The 20,937-nt window shown below is 38.2% G+C and overlaps 1 protein-coding gene across 1 annotated transcript in view; it reads right to left on the bottom strand.

Moving 5' to 3' along the window:
- Window positions 1–20,487, bottom strand: part of LOC140511722 (transmembrane protease serine 11C-like) — a 125,824-nt gene extending 105,337 nt beyond the window's left edge. The window contains exons 1-2 of the mRNA XM_072620889.1: window positions 20,187–20,487; window positions 14,808–14,926 (exon numbers count right to left, since the gene is read on the bottom strand). Of these exons, the coding sequence (XP_072476990.1) occupies window positions 14,808–14,926; window positions 20,187–20,283 (216 nt within the window). The 5' untranslated portion in view covers window positions 20,284–20,487. The remainder of the gene's footprint in view (window positions 1–14,807; window positions 14,927–20,186) is intronic.
- Window positions 20,488–20,937: the final 450 nt, after the last annotated feature.

The following is a 20,937-nucleotide window of genomic DNA, read 5'->3' on the forward strand; positions in this document are numbered from 1 at the left end:
TCGGAGGACCTGTTTTAAATCTTGGCTTTGTTACTTAATACATGCGTGTCCTTGCGAAAGGTATTTAATCACTCTGGATCAAAGTTTCTACCAGCTCAAAGTCCTGTGAAAATTACAAGAATTGAAAGTTCACCAAGAGGCTAATAGATGCATATATTACAATTTTAGATCTTATTGCCTATCAGAGCAGGGGACTCACAAACTTCCTTTCTTTTTCCTTTTCCGCAATACATTTACATGCATACATATGCACTAGGACTACTATCTATAAGTTAATCAAGAAGACTTTATTAAGCACCTGCTATGTTCCTTGGCTGTGCTAAATACTGGGGATTCAAGGGCAAAAGTCAAACAGTCCCTGACTTCAAGATTCTTACATTCTAGCAGGAGATACGTGCCTGCATAGGTATGTACATGTATGTACACATAGTGCATACATGCCTATATATGTACATATTTGTACATTGTGCATTCATGTTTATGTGCATGTGTATGTGTAATGTAGTGCAAGCAGATCTTCCTTAGAAAGGAAGGAGCTCTGGATTGAACAATGCTTATATACATCACGACACTAATGGTAGCTACCAGCTACAGAAGTGTGTTGGAGGAAAGTTCAGGATCACATGTAGTAGAAGAGAGCTTGATATCAGTGATGGAAAAGTAGGGTCACCAATTTAAACACTGAAATTCCTTCACCTCTGGTGTTGGCAAATCTTGGCTGGTTTGGTTGATTGGGCATGTTATGTTTCAGAATGTGCCAAGGCACTCCTGCATGTCTGAAGCATGAAGTCAGAAGGAGTTGACCAAGAACAATTGCTGGCTTTACTAGGCAAATGCACCCAAGGGGAGAGAGATTCCATTAGCATTCTGGAATGTCAGGCTGGAAAATCCAACAAAGTAGGACTAGATCAGTAGAACTAAAGCGGAGCAAAGAATTCCAAAAAAATAGAGTCAATTTCTAGGAAAAGAAAAAAAAAGTCTGATGTCTCATTTACTAAGTTTCAATCTAAGCAACTTTAGCAGTAATGTCTAAAACACTGTGATGATTTGATCCCAAACTACCTAGTACTTTAAGCCACATATTAAATTTTTTTTTCTTTAAATCTATTTATTTATTTAACTTTTAACATTCATTTTCACAAAATTTTGGGTTCCAAATTTTCTCCCCCCTTGTCCCCTCCCCCACCCCAAATCACCGAGCATTCCAATTGCCCCCATCACCAATCTGCTCTCTCCTCTATCATTCCTCTCTGCCCTTGTCTCCATCCTCTCCTCTGTCCTGTAGGGCCAAATGACTTTCTATACCCCTTTACCTGTATTTCTTATTTCCCAGAGGCAAGAACAGTACTCAAGAGTTGTTCCTAAAACTTTGAGTTCCAACTTCTTTTCCTCCCTCCCTCCTCAGCCCCTCCCTTTGGAAGGCAAGCAATTCAATATAGGCCAAATCTGTGTAGTTTTGCAAATGACTTGCATAATAGTTGTGTTGTATAAGACTAACTATATTTCCCTCCATCCTATCCTGCCCCCAATTACTTCTATTCTCTCTTTTGATCCTGTCCCTCCCCATGAGTGTCAACCTCAAATTGCACCCTCCTCCCCATGCCCTCCCTTCCACCGTCCCCCCCCACCCTGTTTATCCCCTTATCCCCCACTTTCCTGTATTGTAAGATAGGTTTTCATACCAAAATGAGTGTGCATTTTATTCCTTCTTTTAGTGGAATGTGATGAGAGTAAACTTCATGTTTTTCTCTCACCTCCCCTCTTTTTCCCTAAACTAAAAAAGTCTTTTGCTTGCCTCTTTTATGAGAGATAATTTGCCCCATTCCATTTCTCCCTTTCTCCTACCATAGATTTCTCTCTCACTGCTTGATTTCATTTTTTTAAGATATGATCCCATCCTCTTCAATTCACTCTGTGCACTCTGTCTCTATGTGTGTGTGTGTGCATGTGTGTGTGTAATCCCACCCAGTACCCAGATACTGAGTAGTTTCAAGAGTTACAAATATTGTCTTTCCATGTAGGAATGTAAACAGTTCAACTTTAGTAAGTCCCTTATGACTTCTCTTTGCTGTTTACCTTTTCATGCTTCTCTTCATTCCTGTGTTTGAAAGTCAAATTTTCTTTTCAGCTCTGGTCTTTTCATCAAGAATGCTTGAAAGTCCTCTATTTCATTGAAAGACCAATTTTTCCCCTGAAGTATTATACTCAGTTTTGCTGGGTAGGTGATTCTTGGTTTTAGTCCTAGTTCCTTTGACTTCTAGAATATCCTGTTCCATGCCCTTCGATTCCTTAATGTAGAAGCTGCTAGATCTTGTGTTATCCTGATTGTATTTCCACAATACTTGAATTGTTTCTTTCTAGCTGCTTGCAATATTTTCTCCTTGACCTGGGAACTCTGGAATTTGGCCACAATGTTCCTAGGAGTTTCTCTTTTTGGGTCTTTTTCAGGTGGTGATCGGTGGATTCTTTCAATATTTATTTTGACCTCTGGTTCTAGAATCTCAGGGCAGTTTTCCTTGATAATTTCATGAAAGATGATGTCTAGGCTCTTTTTTTGATCATGGCTTTCAGGTAGGCCCATAATTTTTAAATTGTCTCTCCTGGATCTATTTTCCAGGTCAGTTGTTTTTCCAATGAGATATTTCACATTATTTTCCATTTTTTCATTCTTTTGATTTTGTTTTGTGATTTCTTGGTTTCTCATAAAGTCATTAGCCTCCATCTATTCCATTCTAATTTTGAAAGAACTCTTTTCTTCAGTGAGCTTTTGAATCTCCTTTTCCATTTGGCTAATTCTGCTTTTGAAAGCATTCTTCTCCTCATTGGCTTTTTGAACCTCTTTTGCCGATTGAGTTAGCCTGTTTTTCAAGGTGCTATTTTCTTCAGCATTTTTTTGGGTCTCCTTTAGCAGGGTGCTGACCTGCTGTTCATATGTTGCTTGCATGTCTCTCATTTGTCTTCCCAGTTTTTCCTTCACCTCTCTAACTTGATTTTCAAAATCCTTTTTGAGCTCTTCCATGGCCTGAGCCCATTGAGTGGGCTGGGATACAGAAGTTTTGACTTCTTTGTCTTTCCCTGATGGTAAGCATTGTTCTTCCTCATCAGAAAGGAAGGGAGGAAATGCCTGTTCACCAAGAAAATAACCTTCTATAGTCTTATTTCTTTTCCCTTTTCTGGGCATTTTCCCAGCCAGTGACTTGACTTCTGAATATTCTCTTCACACCCACTTTGCCTCCAGATCCTCCCAGCCAGCACTTGGAGTCTGAGATTCAAATGCTGCTTCCCAGCCTCAGGGCTTTATGTGGGGGCAGGGCTGCTATTCAGTGTGAGATCAAGTTCAGGTGCTCAGGTGGGGGCAGGGCTGCCTCACGGGCTCAGTTCCCTCAGGGGGTTTTTGCAGAGACTTTCAACAATGGATCTGAGCTCCTGCCTGCTTGGGGAGCCCTGGTCTGCTCCCGCCTCCACTGCTGCCTCCCAAGGGGGCCTGAGTTATGGGGGCACCCCACTCCCCTCTCGACCCACCAAAGAGACCCTCTCACCGACCCTTGTCACCTGTGGGTGGAGGGACCCGCGCAGCTGCTGGAGATTCTGTCCCTGAAGCCTGCTCGGATCAGCTCCTCTCGGTGCTGGGTGGTCAACGCAGGGCTGGGCTCTGCTCTGTGTCAGCAGCGTGATGAACCTTTTGTGAGAGGTTTTCAGGCTCTCTGGAACAGAAATCTCATCCACTCAGCTGTTCTGTGGCTTCTGCTGCTCCAGAATTTATTGGCAGTTCTTTTTTACAGATATTTTATGGGCTGTGGGTTCGGAGCTAGCATTATCTGTGTCTTTCTACTCCGCCATCTTGGCTCCGCCCCCCCATATTAAATTTTTAAAAAATGAATAAGAAATTCAGTTATGTCATAGTAGAGGTGCAATATTCTGGTATGAAAAGGTCATGCAGAGGCTTTCTGAGAGATAGGGAAATAACCTATTGGCCTCAGAAATCTAACTTTTATCTGTCAAGTTACATAAAGACATATCAGGGAGATGTGAGGTTCTACTTTTTGCTTCATTTTCATTTTCTGTCCAATGTTTTCACATAAAAAGTGATTTTAGGAATCATCTTCCCTTATGTACTTCCTAGGCATGCTAGTCACCTTGGAATACAGGGACTCTGTGACAATTGGTTCTTATTTCTGCTTAAATTCTCTCTAATCTAGAAATATGCTGCTCAGTGATCAACAGGTTGACCTGGCAACCCACTGAATATGGAATGATAGTTCTGGAATATTGAAATTGTGACTTTAATACCCAAGGGATATGAGTATTCAATATGATATTCCAGAAGTATCAATAGGTTGCCAAGTCAGCCTATTAATCACTGAGCATCAACTGTATATTACAAGTGATACAAAAATAACCTCAAATGTAAATCCTTGTATTTATGCAATCTACAACTGCTGATATGTTTTAGTGAAAACTCTTTTCTCCAATCAAATTACTAGATAAGGTGAACTAAAAGGAAGATTAGCATATAGCTTCAAATTTTCCAATTTTTTTTTCTTAGTTATCTCTAACTTTAGTGATTATACATACATCTGTATATATAGTAGCTGTTGCTGTGGAGGGCGTAGTTTGATCAAGGAGGATTTTCCCTTTCCCAACAGAGAAGGTTAAATCTGCTTTTACTCATGAGCCTTGGTTGTGGGTGTTTTCCCTCTGGTCATACCCTTTCCCCCTATCTTTTCTCTTTCTGGACACTAGGGTATGGGGCATGGAAATCACTTAAGCTGCCATTATTCTAACATACTGGAGATAAAAAGATAAAAATCACAATTTTAACCTTGGGCAAGCTTGTCTGTCTTTACTCCTTACCACTGATTCTTACCCCAGAACTTATTAATGCTGATTATTAACAAAATTCTGAAAAAAATCTTAGAACAATTGAGACTAAAGTTCCCTCTAGTTGTTAGGTCAGAGATGAGAATTCCTGGCTGTGAAAATTTTTTGTATTAAAATGAATGCCATCCCCCTGATTTATACTCTTTTTTGAACATAAAAATAACAACAAAACCTAATTCAGAGTCATTGTGTTTTTGTCTAAGGAAATTAGATCTAAAGTCCTAATAAATGAATCAGAAATAATCTAAGGATTTAGGATTTAAAATTTCACCCTTTTAGATGGAAAAGGGAGAAGAAAGGGATGTGATAATTCCTCAGCTCCCTCATTTTCTTTAGCAAAGAACACTCTCTACCTCCTTAGCAGGATTTTTATTAAATAAGTGAACCTGCTAGTGAAAACTTCTAGCAGCTGAATGCTTATACTGATTCCGTTCAAAATTAAAAAAAAAAATCCCAGCTGCTTTGCTGCTGTGATCAAATCTCCTCTTCATTCCTGTCATTCCTCATTCCACTAAATGCCAATGTTTGCTATGAGGTTGCATCCACGAAGTTTTATTGTGTTTAGGTAAATGGAAGATAGTGTTGGTGATGAGAAGGTCATGAGATGCACAATTCTTCAGTAGTAATTGACCATTGCCGTTACGATTTTCAACTCCATTCCTCCCTAGGACTCCCTGTCAAGTCTGATAGTCTGAGGCTACACAAGCATTAAAATCACCCAGAATTATAAGCTTCTTATCTTTTGGTACATTGATGGTAAAGGTCTCCAGATCTTTATAACATTTTTCCTTGATCTCATCAGGGTTCATCATGGTGGGAGCATAGGCACGGATGATGGTGGCAGGATGTTTTCCTGTAAGTGGCAATTGCATTGTCATGAGACTATCCTTCACTCCTTTCGGCAGGTACACAAGCTTATTGACTGCATTAGTTTTGATTGTAAAACCTACACCAGCTTCACAGTGCTCCCCTTCACTGTGGCCATTCCAGAAAAATGGGCATCCAGCTCCAGTTTCAGTAAGGTAGCCTTCATTTGTTAGCCTTGTTTCACTCAGAAATGCTATTTGGATGTAATGCCTGCTGAGTTCTCTTTTAACAAGAGCTGTTCTTTTACATCTACTGGATTTTGTGTTTTCTATAAGTGCATTCACATTCCATGTACCAATGGTGAGTGGAATCATCTTTGCAGACATTTCTGTACATTTTTGTGTGTGTGTTTCAACTGTAGAGTGAGATTCTCTGACTGCTCTGGGGTCCTGAAAACTCAGCCTCATGGTTACTGGTCTTGTGACTATACAAATCTTCTCACTTGTCAGTGCTCTAGGCAGCTTTCTAACACCATACGTTGGAGAGAAAGAAGGTGACAGTGACTTGCATGGCAGAGGGAGTTCCTTCATTCAGGAATTCCCTATACCAATGAAATCCTTCATTATGACTGTTTGGCACATTTGTCTGGTACAATTTGTTGCTAATGATATACACCTCCACTTTGTGTATGTTATTATCTTTCACTAGTGTTACTTAGGAATGGAATATACTTGGTAATAACTATAATATAAGGAGCATCATTGTGCTTAATGAAAATGGAAAGAAAGGCGTGTAGGGTCAGTTACTCAGACAAATGTAAAAGTGACGTAAAGATGAGTATGAGCAATATCTGGCAACTCCCTTTTGCTGGCATTGAGTTGTGAACTGGAATGAGAAAACTCAAGGATCCTAGGACAGAATACCAAGATCATTTGAAAATATTTATGAAGCTCTAAGCTAAACTGATATTTTTAGAAGGCTGCTGATCTTTTTGAATAAATTGGTCTGAATTTAGTATAGGAAGATGTTTGTCTTTATGCATGGAATGGAATTACTTCTTAAACAGTATTCTGTTATCTTGTTATCATATATTCTGTAGTTTACAGAAGCATAGTGCAGTATAAAGTGTCCCAGAAGGAGATCTACGGTTTAATCTTAGCCCAGCCTTTCAATTCTATGACCTTGGGCAAGTCATTTTGTTTCTCAGGTTTTCAGTTTCCTTATCTGTAAAGGTCATTTCCAGCTGTAAATATCATGATCAAGGGAACAGATAATATTCCTATTTAGAAGGATGAAGCTGTCTTCCATTATAAGAAATTAACCTCAATTGATTTCTGTTAATTTTTAATCATCAATTTAATTTTATGTCTCAGTAAAACTCAATAAAATTCATCTTTTTCAATGATCCTAAAAGAAATGACACCCCTTTCCTCTTACTCATCAGATTCTTGGATGGCTTCTACTGTACTCAGTGAACCATTATCAGTGAATCTACTGCCCACTTGGTTCTTTTTTTTTTAAAGCATTTGTGTGCACTTCTTTACAAAAATCTAACCCTGATGCCTCATCTTGGTATAGATGAGACCCCCAGGTTTTACAGACTGTCCTTTGGCAGATCCTAGTAATTCAGAAAGACTTCAAGCACAGGCCAAGTGATGTGCATGTCATCTGTCCCCTAAAAACCAGGCTGGCTAAGTTGAGAAGTTCATCTAGTAGGTTGGCCACAGGGTTATGAATTTTTAGGTTGCAACAACTCTCAAAGATTATCTAATCATTCATAATGAAGCTGTAGTTTGAATCATTAGAAAGAAAGGGGATCACACAAAGGGAATTTCTGTTCCTTTACCAAGTGTTTCCTTGCTTTGCTCATTTCAGTCTCACTCTCTTAATATTCTTGTCTTTGTAACTCTGAACTTCACTTTCTACTTAGAACTCTCCAGCTTTAATAATTTTGCTAATGGTAAAATCATATCTACTTAGAGAATTTTCGAACTGAAAGGGACATTAGGGGCCAAATAGTCTTAATTCTCTCTTTTTACATGTATGGAGGGGACTGAGGCTTAATGGATTGCATATAGCTAGAAAATGGCATAGCCACCATTCAAACTCAGGTCTCCTGACTTGAAAGTGGAATCAAAATCATGCCATCATAAGATAAACTTTAAGGCTTATAAGCTTTAAGGGTGAACTGTAAATCACTTATCCAATAAAAGTTTTTAAAACTGCAAATGTTAATGGTAACCCAGGGTTGACCCCAAATGAGGTCTATTAGAACTTTTTTCTATAGACTGTTAGGATATGGACAAAGACAACTTGTCCTACTCCAACCTCATGGACCAAAAGAGTCCAGAAAATGCTTTAATTAACAGACTTTTGACTTACTTAAAAGTTAGAGACAGGTAGTTACCAAAGGCAATACCAGGTTACAAAGCTAACTCCTCTGTAAAATCTTAAGAAGCAGCATAATGGACAATTATGAACAGTATCATCTCATAAAGAAGCAGTGAAAGATAAAACCAGTTTTATGCAAGCTTGGTAAGAAATCCAACTAAGTGAAGTCATCTCAAGGATATTCAAGGATGAAAATGGAAAGAGGAATACAAGCAGATGATAAATTTTTTATAAAAATATCAATCCCTGAGATGCTTAGAGAGGATGTAGAAATGGTACTACAGACAAGGATGGATAAAGCAGGCAGACTGAATCAAATATATCAGCACAGAGGTGTGTTAACAGTTGTGAGGGCATTGAGGGGGGCAGATACACAATGAATTTGAAAGAAACAAAGGCACCAAAGGTACAGAAAAATCAGACCTTGTTAACATCCAAATTAAAAAAGTCAGTCATTACTGGACTATACATTTATTCTCCCATCTATACAAAATCTTTATGAGGGTCAATTTTACATAAATTGAGGGTATACTTAATGAGGGTATTAATAGGAAATAAGCAGGTGATATAAAAAAATAGACTACTTGGTATCTCATAATTGACTGAAAGATGTAGAGAATATAATTCATAATAATAATCCATTGTGATTATTGTGTGTTGATTATGAAAAAAAGTATTTGATTTAATGGGACAAGTAACACCTTTTACAATAAGGTGTCTGCCATCTCTACATCAAGATTCCTTAGAAGATGTAACCACACAAAAAAACTCTGTTGTATTATCCTCTGATAATCAACAGGCATAAATAAAAAGGCATAAAATAGGGAGATGCATATTCATTGAACATATTTGGTCCTATGATAGAATAGATTCAGTGAAGTCTGGGTTGAGGAGGGACTCCATGGATCATGACATCCTCCAGAAACTCCTCTTTGCAGATGACATATTATTTGCAGCAAACTCCAAGACATCACAGAGTCTTCTGGAAGAGATCTGTAATCATTCAAAGGAGTCTGTCTGGTCCATGCGCAAAGCAAAGTCTAAATGAATGAAGAATTTGATTGCCCAGATTTCAACACATATCCAAAGAAATGCCCTGTAGTGCTGGTCCACACACACACACACACACACACACACACACACACATAGACATATACATATTTATATGTATATGTATATATGTAAGTTTTAAGGGAAGATAATACAGGTGGAAAATCACCTGGGCCCAAATTTGAGTAAGAGAAGAGAAAGCTGTATTGCTTTGGAAAACTGCAAAACACTTATACTAATCTCAAGCTTCCCATAACCACAAAAGATTCATCTTTTCATTACAAACATTTTACTAGAGCTGCTGAATGGAACACCACTGCTTTAGAAGAAATAAAGATGACCATAATGAAAGGGCAATGGAAAGGCTTATTTTGGATAGGAACATATAAACAAGGAAGAACTCCAAAGAATAAGAGTAAAGGGTGTCATCAAGGAATTGTCTGACAAAAAGAGAAGATGGGCTGGTCATGCGATAAAGTGAGAGATGGCAGGGGGAAGACCGGTACTCTTAAGATACTGGGAAGAAAGCAAGGAAGATCTGTGGCCTTTTAGGTAGATTTCCTTCTTCCTTCTTCAGTCTCTCCTCCTTTCTTCCCTCTCCCATTTATGTGGATATATAATGTGATGTTAAGTATAATATTAAAGGTTTTCATAATATTAAGGTTTCCAGTTCTAATCTAGGGGCAACTCTCAGGAAAGTCCCATTGAGTTCTGCTGTGAGGATCTGGTGGTGGCCAGAAGACCAGGACAGAAAGGGGATCTTGCAGGCATGGGCATGGCGGCATGGACTCTTGGGGAAGGGAATAAGCAGCTGAAATTTTCCCCAATCCCCTAGCACTAAGAGAGTTGAGAGAATTAAATTATACATATGCTTCGGGATAGGGCAGTTGTCTACTATGCTGCAGGAGGTGTTCCCAGGTCCATGGCCTGGAACTGCTGGACTGAGAGATCTGTGAACGTCAGGCTGAGTGTGAGACAGCCTTGTAACTGTCTTACCTAATAGGACCTGAGATGTCAGGTCAGAAAAGCAACTCTAAGCCTTCCTAGGTGCTTGGAGAGGGATCACAATGGCAAGGGTGACAAAGGCATGGGGAGATTGGGGAGGCTTTATACCTTCCAGCTTGGCTGGAGAGGAGCTGTACCTCCTTGTCTCTTTTACTTATGAGACTTATCAGATGAAAAAATTGTGTCTGTCCTTTGTTGCCAAAGAAGGCCTTGCCATCAGAGAAATTATGACATGACTTGCACGTGATTTTGCACAGCCCTCCCGCCCTCAGATTAGAAAATGCATATCCCATGGAGGAAGGAAAGAAGGGGATAGGGAGAGAGGGGAGGCTTACATCTAGGCAGTTTTTCCAGGTGCAGAGACCCACCTGCCTGTCTCCCCCAATGTCCCACAGGAGAGGGGAACAACACAGAGCACAAACATCCTGAAACTGGGGTGCAGAGACCTCCAAAGAAAACCAGGTGCAGAGACCCACCTGCCTGCCTCCCCCAGTGTCCTACGGGGGAGGGGAAGGAACAAAACAAGGTAAAAAGCCTGCTTAAACAGAGCAAGGTGCCTTTTCTTTACGTCTTTGAGACCAAATTTTTTATTAAGCTTGCCTTGTTTAGCTATCCCCTTCACAAGTCGCTTTTCTAGACTACACTGAGGTCAGGTTGTGTTAGGATGGAACATTAGGCAGTTTTCCTTAAGATCTCCTTCCTTGAGTTTCCTACCCTAGCAGCCTCTCGTTTGTCTTAACGTCCCAAGACAAAGGAGAGAAAAACAATGTAGTTGCTGCAAGGGCATCCCCTTATATGATGGTCCCCAGTCTGACTGACCACCCAGAAGTCAGTGGAGCTTCAGATGCTACTGGCAGTGTCTGGCCACTCCAGGGGTCTCTCAGCCAGGGAGACAACCGGAGCAGAAGAATCTGGGGAAGAGAACAAGGGAAAGGGCGCTTACCTGTGTTCAGTGGCTAGGAGAGGTTCAACTGAGGGCAACTAATATTTGAACTCCCTGGTTTAGGGACCATTTTATGTTAAAGTCAGAGTAGGGGAGCAGTTCAGGTGTGAAAGAATTCCCTTAGACAATTTTCTCTTAACCAAGGGGAGCTTTATGGACGCAAAAGCAGCAGCTAACCCTGGAAGAAGGATTAGCAATGTACAGAGGGACAGGGGCTTGTTTTTATAAGGAGAAGACAAGGAAGACGGGAAATTTTATGACTCAGGATGAGGGAGAGAGAGACAAGGAATTTTATGGTCCAGGATAAGCGGAAATTTTATGGTATTTCAAGATACGGGGAAGAGATTCTAGGATACCTCCAAGCTCAGGAGGAGCCTCACAAGGTACTGGAAAAGCACTTTTGATATTATGCTTAACCTTTTAAGGCATTGTGTGCTCTATCCACATCATCATGGATAAGTATAATCCAGGATTGGCAGGTCCTGAAGGGGTTGAGATCTATATCATTAGAAGTAATTCCTGAATTAATGAAATTACAGATCCACTTGAATTTGAAGGTATTTGTGGCAACCATTCTGATAAAAATGAACTGGAACCTACAGATTCAGGAGTGGCTTAAGAAAACTGGCAAATAGATGTATTGGAATATTATTGTGCTTTAAGAAATGACTATGAAGGATGTAGAGAAGCATGAGAAGATTTGATGTAATGGATGGTATACTAGACTTGGCATCAGGAAGACCTGAGTTTAGATCCTGCCTTAGACACTTACTAGCTGTGTGTCTTCTACAATTCGTTGATCCTCTATGTGGCTAGGACACAAAGTGAAGCAGTACATGTGGAGGCTAGGAAAAGAGCTCCTATGTGAAGGGAAAACTCATACCTTCAAGTCTGCTGATGAAGTTTGGTGATATCATTGTGTTTTTCTTATTGGGTCTGCCCCCCAGTGATTCTAAGTGGTCTGCCAGAGGTATAGTCCCTTCTGGGTATGTGGTCTCTGTAGCACGTGAATGCCTTGCTTCCTATTGGTGTCATATAGTTTCTGATTACTGATGCTCTACTGGCCTTGTGGTTATTGTCATGTAAGGCATTACTTGGCACAAGGCTGGGACTTTCTGCTTCCAGGTATGAACTTTAGCTGTGGTCCGCAGCTGAGTTTTTCTTTCCTAGGAGAGAGTGCATGCTTTCTGTCCTCTCTCGTAGCTCAAAGCCCAGAGGCTTTTACTTAGGCAAGTAAAAGCCTAGCACACCCAGTCATCAGATTAGAGAGGACAACTTTATCAGCTTTTTTTACTATGGGTATAGAGGCAAGGTTTCTCTGTTTCCCTGAGCAGAACTAGATGTTTCCTCTTGAGAAGGAGATTCCCTGCCCTAGGTACCAAGCTTTTTGCAAAACAGAGCTATTCACCCCGATTAATTTTTGCCTTCAGACTTGTCTAATATCATTATTACTATTAATCTTCCAATTTCCTGTTCACCTGAAGGCAGATTCACTATCTGGAGTCTCTCAGACTGATTTAGAATCAGAAAGTCCTTTTAGCTCCCAGATTAATTTCTTCATGGGGATTCTCTGCCTTCAAACTCTTTTTAACATGGACCTTCCATAGAATCTGCACAAAGCTGCATCAGTTTACCAAATACATCATTAAGAGCCCTCAAATCCCTTTGGTCTCTCATGGAAATGAATGGAAGAGGAAAAAGTCTTAACAATAAGTTAAACCTGAGGGCTTCCTACCTTCATCTTAATATGTGTCTTACACAACCTTTCCAGGCTAGTAGTACAAAATAGTACAAGAAGAGAATGGGCAGTCTATCACAGATAATTTTCTAGAGGAGATGAAGACTTTTTAGTCAGACAATACACTCAAAAATAATGAGAATATAAGATGCTGATTATTTCTTGAATCTAGAAAAAGGATTTGATTCAGTAGACCAAAATCCTGCTTATAGGGCCTTTCTCTAAAAAGGTGTGACAGTCTTCATGTTAAAGTCATATAAGATTCCTTGAAATATGTAACAATTGACAATATCTTTAATTTGAAAAGATGCTTTCTCAGGGTGTTTGTCATTGTCATAGAGGAGGTCAATTCAGTAAGGTTGAAATGAAAAACAGATGTACTGTGGATGACAGTTTTCCAAATGCTCACTGGACAGAACGTCCTAGATTATTAGATCTACAATTATCTTGAAAGAGTTTGGCCTAATTATCCATATGGGAAAAGAGAGGCTGAATGGTACAATGGAAAGGCTTGGATTTCAAGTCAGAGGACCTGGGTTTGAATCATGATTTTGACAGTTAATACCACTGTCACTTTGGGTAAGACATTTAACATTTCTGAACCTCAGTCTCTTCATCTGTAAAATGAGGGATGTATATTGGATGATCCTTAGAGTACTTTCTGGAACAAAATCAATGATTTTATGAAAAACAAACTGAATGAAGTATGCTTTTTGTCCATAGTAGGGCACTTAGTTAGCACTGAACCTAAAGTCAGGAAGACCTGAGTTCAAATCTGGCCTCATATTAACTAGGTGTGTGACCCTGAACAAGTTACTTAACTTTGTCTGACACAGGTAATTCATTTGTAAAATAAGCTGGAAAAGAAAATGACAAGACACTCCAGTATCTTTACCAAGAAAACTCCAAATGGTGCCACAAAGAGACCAACATGACTGAAACAACTGAACAAAGCATTGTCCATACTATAGTGTGCAGTAAGGTGGACAATTCATTGAGTGGGCCCATTACTGTAGATATCTAGGCCACACATTGTGGATACACAGTGAACTAGGCCCACTGAATAGGAGGAAGAAGCAAGGATAGATTGTTTTGGGGATGTTGTGCAATGCCTTTAATGACCCCAACCTTTTGTTCTTCATCAACAAAGGCTCATTTTTTTTTAACATGAATAATCTTCCAGTGATATGAAAAGGTTGCGAATCAAAGAATAGTAAAATCTCCAAATAATTAAAATTCTGTGGCACCCAATGGGCAATGAAGAGGTACAGAGTGAGTACAGGGAAGCTACATCATTTTATCAGTGAAGAATTATGCAAGAAAAGAGTAACATTAAAACATTAAAGGATGACTGGAAAAGAAGAAAGAATACCCAATGGACGGTGGGCTCCATCCAGAGGAATCAGCCTCACACTTAGAGTAGACTCTCTGTGGAGGATATATGGAAGGACACAAGCAGGAGTAACCCAAGAGAAGGAACAGAAAGGTCATAAATTGAATGGTTGGAAAGAGTACACATTTCTGAGATCAAAAATCCTTTAATGTGTTTGAGAATTAAAATTTCCAAGGCATTATATTTATTTAAGATAGTAATTTTTAAAATGTCTCAATGATTTAGAATTACAAATCTCTCCCACCTCAAATTCAACTGAAAGTATAAAAAGAGAGAGGGAGGATACTAAATTGGATTTTTTACATAGAGAAGCGGCATGGTGTAATGGAAAGATTGGAAGATGTAGCTCAAATCCTGGCATCAACAATTATTAGCTATGTGATCATGGACACATCAGTTAACTTCTTTGAACTTTAGTTTAATCATCTGGTAAATGAGGACACTTGTATTAACCATCTTACAAGGTTATCATAAGGAAAGCACTTTGTAAAACTAAAAGTACTATATTAATATGTTGTTATTAATAGTAGAATTTATTTCTACCACTTTCAAAAGCATTGTATGGAAGAGGAAAAAGGCAAAAGAAAATCCAAACTTACCAAAGACACTATTCTTTCATTTAGATCTATGTATTCTTGAGAATATGGCTTGTGAAACTTGCTGTCATAGTCCACATTAGTAAGTTTAAAGCTGATGTGGTAATAGAAAGGTGTTTTACCTGTGAAGTAGAGAGGGAAATATTATTATTTATATCGCTCTTTTTGTATCTAGCTACTATTCCTGTGGAAGAAACAGCATGTGAAATAGAAGTTGAGTGCCCAGAAAATGTTGATATAGCTTTGACTGAGAAGTGATTTCTCCAAAAAATTGTGATCTACTTAATAATGTTTTTAGGATATTTTTAAAAATGAAAAATTTAAAAATTAAATATACCAGGATTCAAGTTTGTTACATAAGAATGCAATGCCACATCAACTATATTTCTATAATAAACAAGCATTTATTAAACACCTTTTCTATGTCAGACACTCTTCTAGGTGCTCGGGATGCAAAGAAAAAGAATGAAATAATCCCTGCTTGCAAGGAGTTTATCTTATAACAAAGGCGACAACAAAGACACAGATATGTACACATAGAATAAATATAAAGAGAATAAATACAAATAAATAGAAAGTTGTTATATACAAGTTAGCTTGAGAAGGAGGACTAGTAGTTGAGATCAGGGAATGCTTCATGTAGAAGGTCTTGAGCTATGTCTTGAAGGAAGGGAGAGATTCTGGGAGACAGAAATAAGAATATATTCCAGGCCTGGATGACAGCCCACAGAGACAGAAAATGGAGTATTGAGTGTGAGGACCAGCCAACAATCATTTATTAAGTGCCTACTAGGTACTGTACTAAGCACTGGGAATAGAAAGGCAAAAATCTTTTGTCTAATGGGAGAAACAATATGCAAACAATTATGTATAAAGGTATATAAAAATATATGTGAAAAAAGCCAAACCGTAACATACAGAATATTGCAAGATACGGGGTAATGTAATATACAATGAGGTGATAAAGTTGGGTTGGGGTAAATTTGTGAAGGGCTTTAAAAACTCAACAGAGGATTTATAACTGATCCTAGGGTCACTAGAGATTGCATTACACTGTAGGTTCCTTGAGAGCGTAGACTGACATATATTTCTTTATATTCTCAGTACTTAGCACAGTGCCTGGCTCATAGTAGGAACTTAAATCCTTATTGGCTTACTGACTTATTGGCTTATTGACTACTGGAGTTGATTGAGTGAGTGAGTGAAGCCATATCTTTGTTTAGGGAAAATCATTTTGGCAGTGAGGATAGACTAGTTGTAAGGAGGCCAATCAGGAAGCCATTAAATAATCTGTCAGAGGTGTTGAGAGCCTGAACTAAGGTGATAGCTGTGTGAACAGAGATAAGGGATAGGGTATGAAAAATGTTATGGAGTGTTTACTAGCTTTGTGATTCTGGGCAAGTTACTCAAATGCTATCTGCCTCAGTTCCTCATATGTAAAAATGGGGACAACAATAATCCATATTCCAGAATTGTTGTGAGAAAATATTTGTTAAGACATATTCCAAACTTTAAAACACTACTTAAGTGTTAGATATTGTTATTATTAATTATCATTGTGTAGGTAGAAATGGCAAGATTTGACAATTAATTAGATATGTGGCATGAGGGAGAGTGAAGGATTGGAGATAACACCAATGTTACAAATCTGGGAGACTGGAAGGGTTCCTTTGATAAAAATAAGAAAATTTAGAAGATGGCTGGAATTAGGTGGAAAGATAATCAGTTCTATTTTAGACATATTAAATTTTAGATGTTCTGGAGACCCAAATTGGAATGTCTAATCAGTACTTGGTGATGGGAGGACCAAGACTCAGGAGAGAGATATAGGGGATCTGGAAATAATTTATGTAGAGATGTTGATTAATCAATCCCATGGGAGCTGTTGTAGTTACCAGTAGAGAGAGTGTTGCTCTTAGTTTTCAGAGAGGATCAAGAACATCGTGGGTGTTATCTTGACTTGCACATGAATTGGATTTAAGTGAGGCAGAGATGCACAAAGTCATCAGCCTCACTCTTCCTGAGTCATTGAAGTCCAGTGAAAAGTCAAGGTGACTGGCAGTGGTCTGGGATGCAGTGGATGACCTTGGCATTTTTGATATCTGACCAAGGTCTAAGCATTTCACAGTGCCTACTTCAGCTGCCTTAATGGCCATTGGAACAAATTGTTCTCATTCACCTATGCCACCCAGGAAAGTCTTCACATGTTTTGGGTAGATATCTCCCCAACTCACTAATAAGTTTGAGACCTGTCAGTTACCCTCATCCAGGTCAATCTGCCCAGTTCGTTTACCAGGGTGTGACCACTGCACATGCTACAGCTTCTTGGAGCCATAGGTGAGAGAGTTGAGTGAATGAGGTGAATAGCAAAGGTAGATGAGCAGCCCTGAAAAGATCTCAGCAATCCCTCACACCAGAGAGAGAATAGGGAGAGAAGAGCAGAGGACCTAGGGCAAAACTTTGAGAACATTCACAGTTAGGAGGAAGATGAACTGGGTGATGAACCAGCAAAGGACATTGAGAAGGAGCTATTAGGTAGAAGAGAACAAGGAGATATTAGTGTCATGAGTAACCAGAGGGGAGACAAGAGAAAGTGGTTGACAGCAACAAAAGCAGCAGATATGTCAAGAAAGATGAGATCTGACAAAAGATCATCAGATTTATCAATTAAGAGATCATTGGTAATCTTAGGGAGCAATTTCAGTTATTGATGATGTCAAGAATCAGATTGTATTTAAAAAGAAATAATGTCTGCTCTTGAGAAATTTACATTCTATCTTGGGTAACAATAGGTACACATATGCATATAATACAGAATTCTAATTCTATGGTTGTAGTTGGGAATGGAGAACCAGAAAACCTTGTGTTTTTTTTAAAGGTTATAAAACCCCAAATAATGGTGCTCAGCTTGTGTCATCCAAAAAAGTAGTGGCCAAGTAAGAATACCTTTCTATGATGTCAAAACATCTGGATGGAAAGTATAAAATTCAGTTAATCATATAGACATTTTGTCTGCCCAATGTCAAATATTCAAATGCATGATGATTTTAGATGATTACTTAGACTTTTTGCATTATTTGCCCAGATGTTTTGGCTTTGCATGGACATCCTCAGGGTGAATTCCCATTAAGAGTCTCCAGTCACTTTTTAAAAAAATTTGTTAGGAAGCTAGGAATTAGGAAGCAGCTCCTCAGTTATTCTAAATAATTTTAGGAGTCACTATATTTATTCCTACAAGTCTGTGGTGATTTAAGAAAATCTTAGTTTAATTTAAGGAATAATACACATGTCCTAATGGTGAAGTTCTTTTTTTAAGATAAAGATTTACAAGTTGCTTAATCTCTAAATATTTTTTTTAATAACATGGTATTACTGAGCCCATCAATTAGCTAATCCACAGGTTAGATTTTGTTAAAAAAAAATTAGTTTCACCAACAAAATTTCTATTGTGACCTTTAACATAAATTTGCACATAAAGTGTTACATAAAGTAAATATAGTATCTCTCTATATTTTTAACGTATCTTTATTTTTTCTACTGTCTTAAACTATAAGATTCTTGAAGTCATATTTTTATCTTTTTATAGAATCCTGGAAAGACAAAACTGAAGGAGATACCACCAGAAATCATCTAGCCTAACTTTTCCATTTTATAAATGAGGAAACAATTCCAGAGAGGTTAAATAATTCAAACAAGGTCATACAGTTAGCGGGTGGTATAGTAATAAAATGTCTCCTATGTCCCAGTCCAGTACTCTTTTCACTCCACCTGCCTCCCCCAATCTCTGTTATTATTTCTTCTTGTGTGTGTGTGTGTGTGTGTGTATGTATGTGTGTGTGTGTGTGTGTGTGTGTGTGTGTGTGTATACAACAAATCAGAATGATTGTCCTTAATCAGTACTTTGAGGAATTATGCTGTTTTAGCAACTTGGGGAGGTAAGGAGAAGGCAGTAACTTTGGCTCATTGATATAAAAAAGTACCTAAGATATAATTTATAATGCATGTATATATACACACATGCATAATACATACACAAATATACATATATACATTTAGTAACTTCTACTCTCATCCAAGAGTAGAACTGTCCAAAAGTAGGAGGAACTGTCCTTGCCTTGTTCCACTTATTTTCTCCCTCAGAAATAACCTTGGTGTTCACTGTAACTTGATTTTGTTTGTAGAAAATATGGAGGTGGACAGCAAGTACATGGTGTGATTTGCCCTGTTCACTTCCATGTGCCCCTTCCAAAAACCAAATATTCCTTGTTATGCACAGAGTTGGTGTTCAACAAACATTATTGCCTATTTGACTGAAATGAACTCGAGAAAGTTTTATTTTAGTGAGAGCTAACCTGTAATGTGTGTGTGTGTGTGTGTGTGTGTGTGTGTGTATGTGTAAATGTGTGAGAGGGGATTGGTCTATTGACTATATTTAATAATTGACTGGTGATGACACTTTGAAATAATATAGGAATTTCATTTTTAAAGATAAAATTTTAGCAATACTGTTTTATTTCTCAGTTTGATTAAAAATGCTATTCTGGATTCAGTCAATTAACAGTTAGTATCTACTGTAGATACAAAGACAAAAAATGAAAAGAATCCCTATTTTAAGGAGTTTATAGTCTATGTTAACCGATGTCACAGTGGGTAGGGCACTGGACCAGGAGTCAGGAGAACTGTGTAGGTGGTCTCCATTAAAATAGAAGTTCCTTTTTCTTTCTATCCTTGGTGCTAAGCACAGTATAGTACATAGTGAGTACTTAATAAATGCTTATTGATTAAACTAGTGTGTTTACTCTAAGTTGAGTTCTTTCAGCAATGATTTAACCTCTTGGACTAAGTAGTCACTGAGGTTTCTTCTAACTCATATTCTGTGATCTTGTGATTCTCAATGAAGCCTTCCCTAATATTTCCAGCTAGAAATGATCTTGTTCACCTCTGAGTTCCTACTGAATTTTATATACCTCTTAATTGAATTTTCATATTCTTCTTCCCATTATCATCATTTTTGTGCATCATGTTCTCTTCCTTATTAAAATGTAAATTCCATAAGTGTAAGTGATAATTCTTTTTAATCTCCCCAGTGTCTAGCACAGTATCTTGAATAGATTAAATTGTTAAATATAGGTTAAATTAACAGAAGACTTCTGCAGAAGAAAACTGATAGTCTAAGCTCTGCTCAAATTGATCTTTTCAACTACCTTTTTCTCTCAAATTTTCCAAAGCTCCTACTTTCTTCAAGGGCCTGTGACAAAAGCTTAAAAAATGTCAAAGATAGGAAAAGAAATATCATGAAACATCCTTCATATAATATCCCTCCAAATCTGAGAATCAAAGTAAACCCATGGGAGGATGAAGCCTGATACAATGGACACTCACCGTAGACCACAAAGTAAACAATGACTCCAATGACTGCTGCCACAATTATGACTACCAAGAAAATCAGAGCAATTTTCCCAGATCTTGTGAGTTTCATGTCTGTGTCCAACTGTATCCTGTGCAAAAGGGATAAAAATACATACACAAGTGTAAGCAAAGGGTCTCCAATGGGTAAATACTAACTTCGGCATTCAGAGTAAAGGCTTATTCCTTTCCACATATAATTTTAACTGTGCAGTCAGTGGATAAGTATACCTGAAAACCAGAGGACATCTATCCAAGAAGTAGAATAAGATTTATAGTTGGCAATAATGTGTAGTATTACAGAGTATCACACTGGTACCCATAATGTTAAAAGATACAAAGGAAGGTCTCTAGCAAGCAGGATTTCATTGTTGTTATTGTTGTTTTGGTCTTGGCAAAAGTTACACAATATGAATATCATAGATGGGTATGCCCTGAGAGAGGGATATCCACATTGATAAAATCACAGATCCACTGTGATATTAAAATATAATAAACTGACACTTTCTTCTAATCTAATCCGATTCAATTCTTTCTCCACACCTCTGACATATATTCCCTTCCAAGAATTCACAAAACTACCATTTTAATTTTTGCCTTTCACCTGGACCTTTGTTACAACCTCCAAACTAGACTCTAGGCTTTTAGTTTTACCATCTCTGACCATTGAAAAGTACATTGTTCAAGGTATGCTTGCACCATTAATCCTTTAAGGATAGGGAAAATA

The sequence above is a fragment of the Notamacropus eugenii genome, chromosome 6 (genome assembly GCF_028372415.1).
Source record: "Notamacropus eugenii isolate mMacEug1 chromosome 6, mMacEug1.pri_v2, whole genome shotgun sequence".
Lineage (NCBI taxonomy): Eukaryota > Metazoa > Chordata > Mammalia > Diprotodontia > Macropodidae > Notamacropus > Notamacropus eugenii.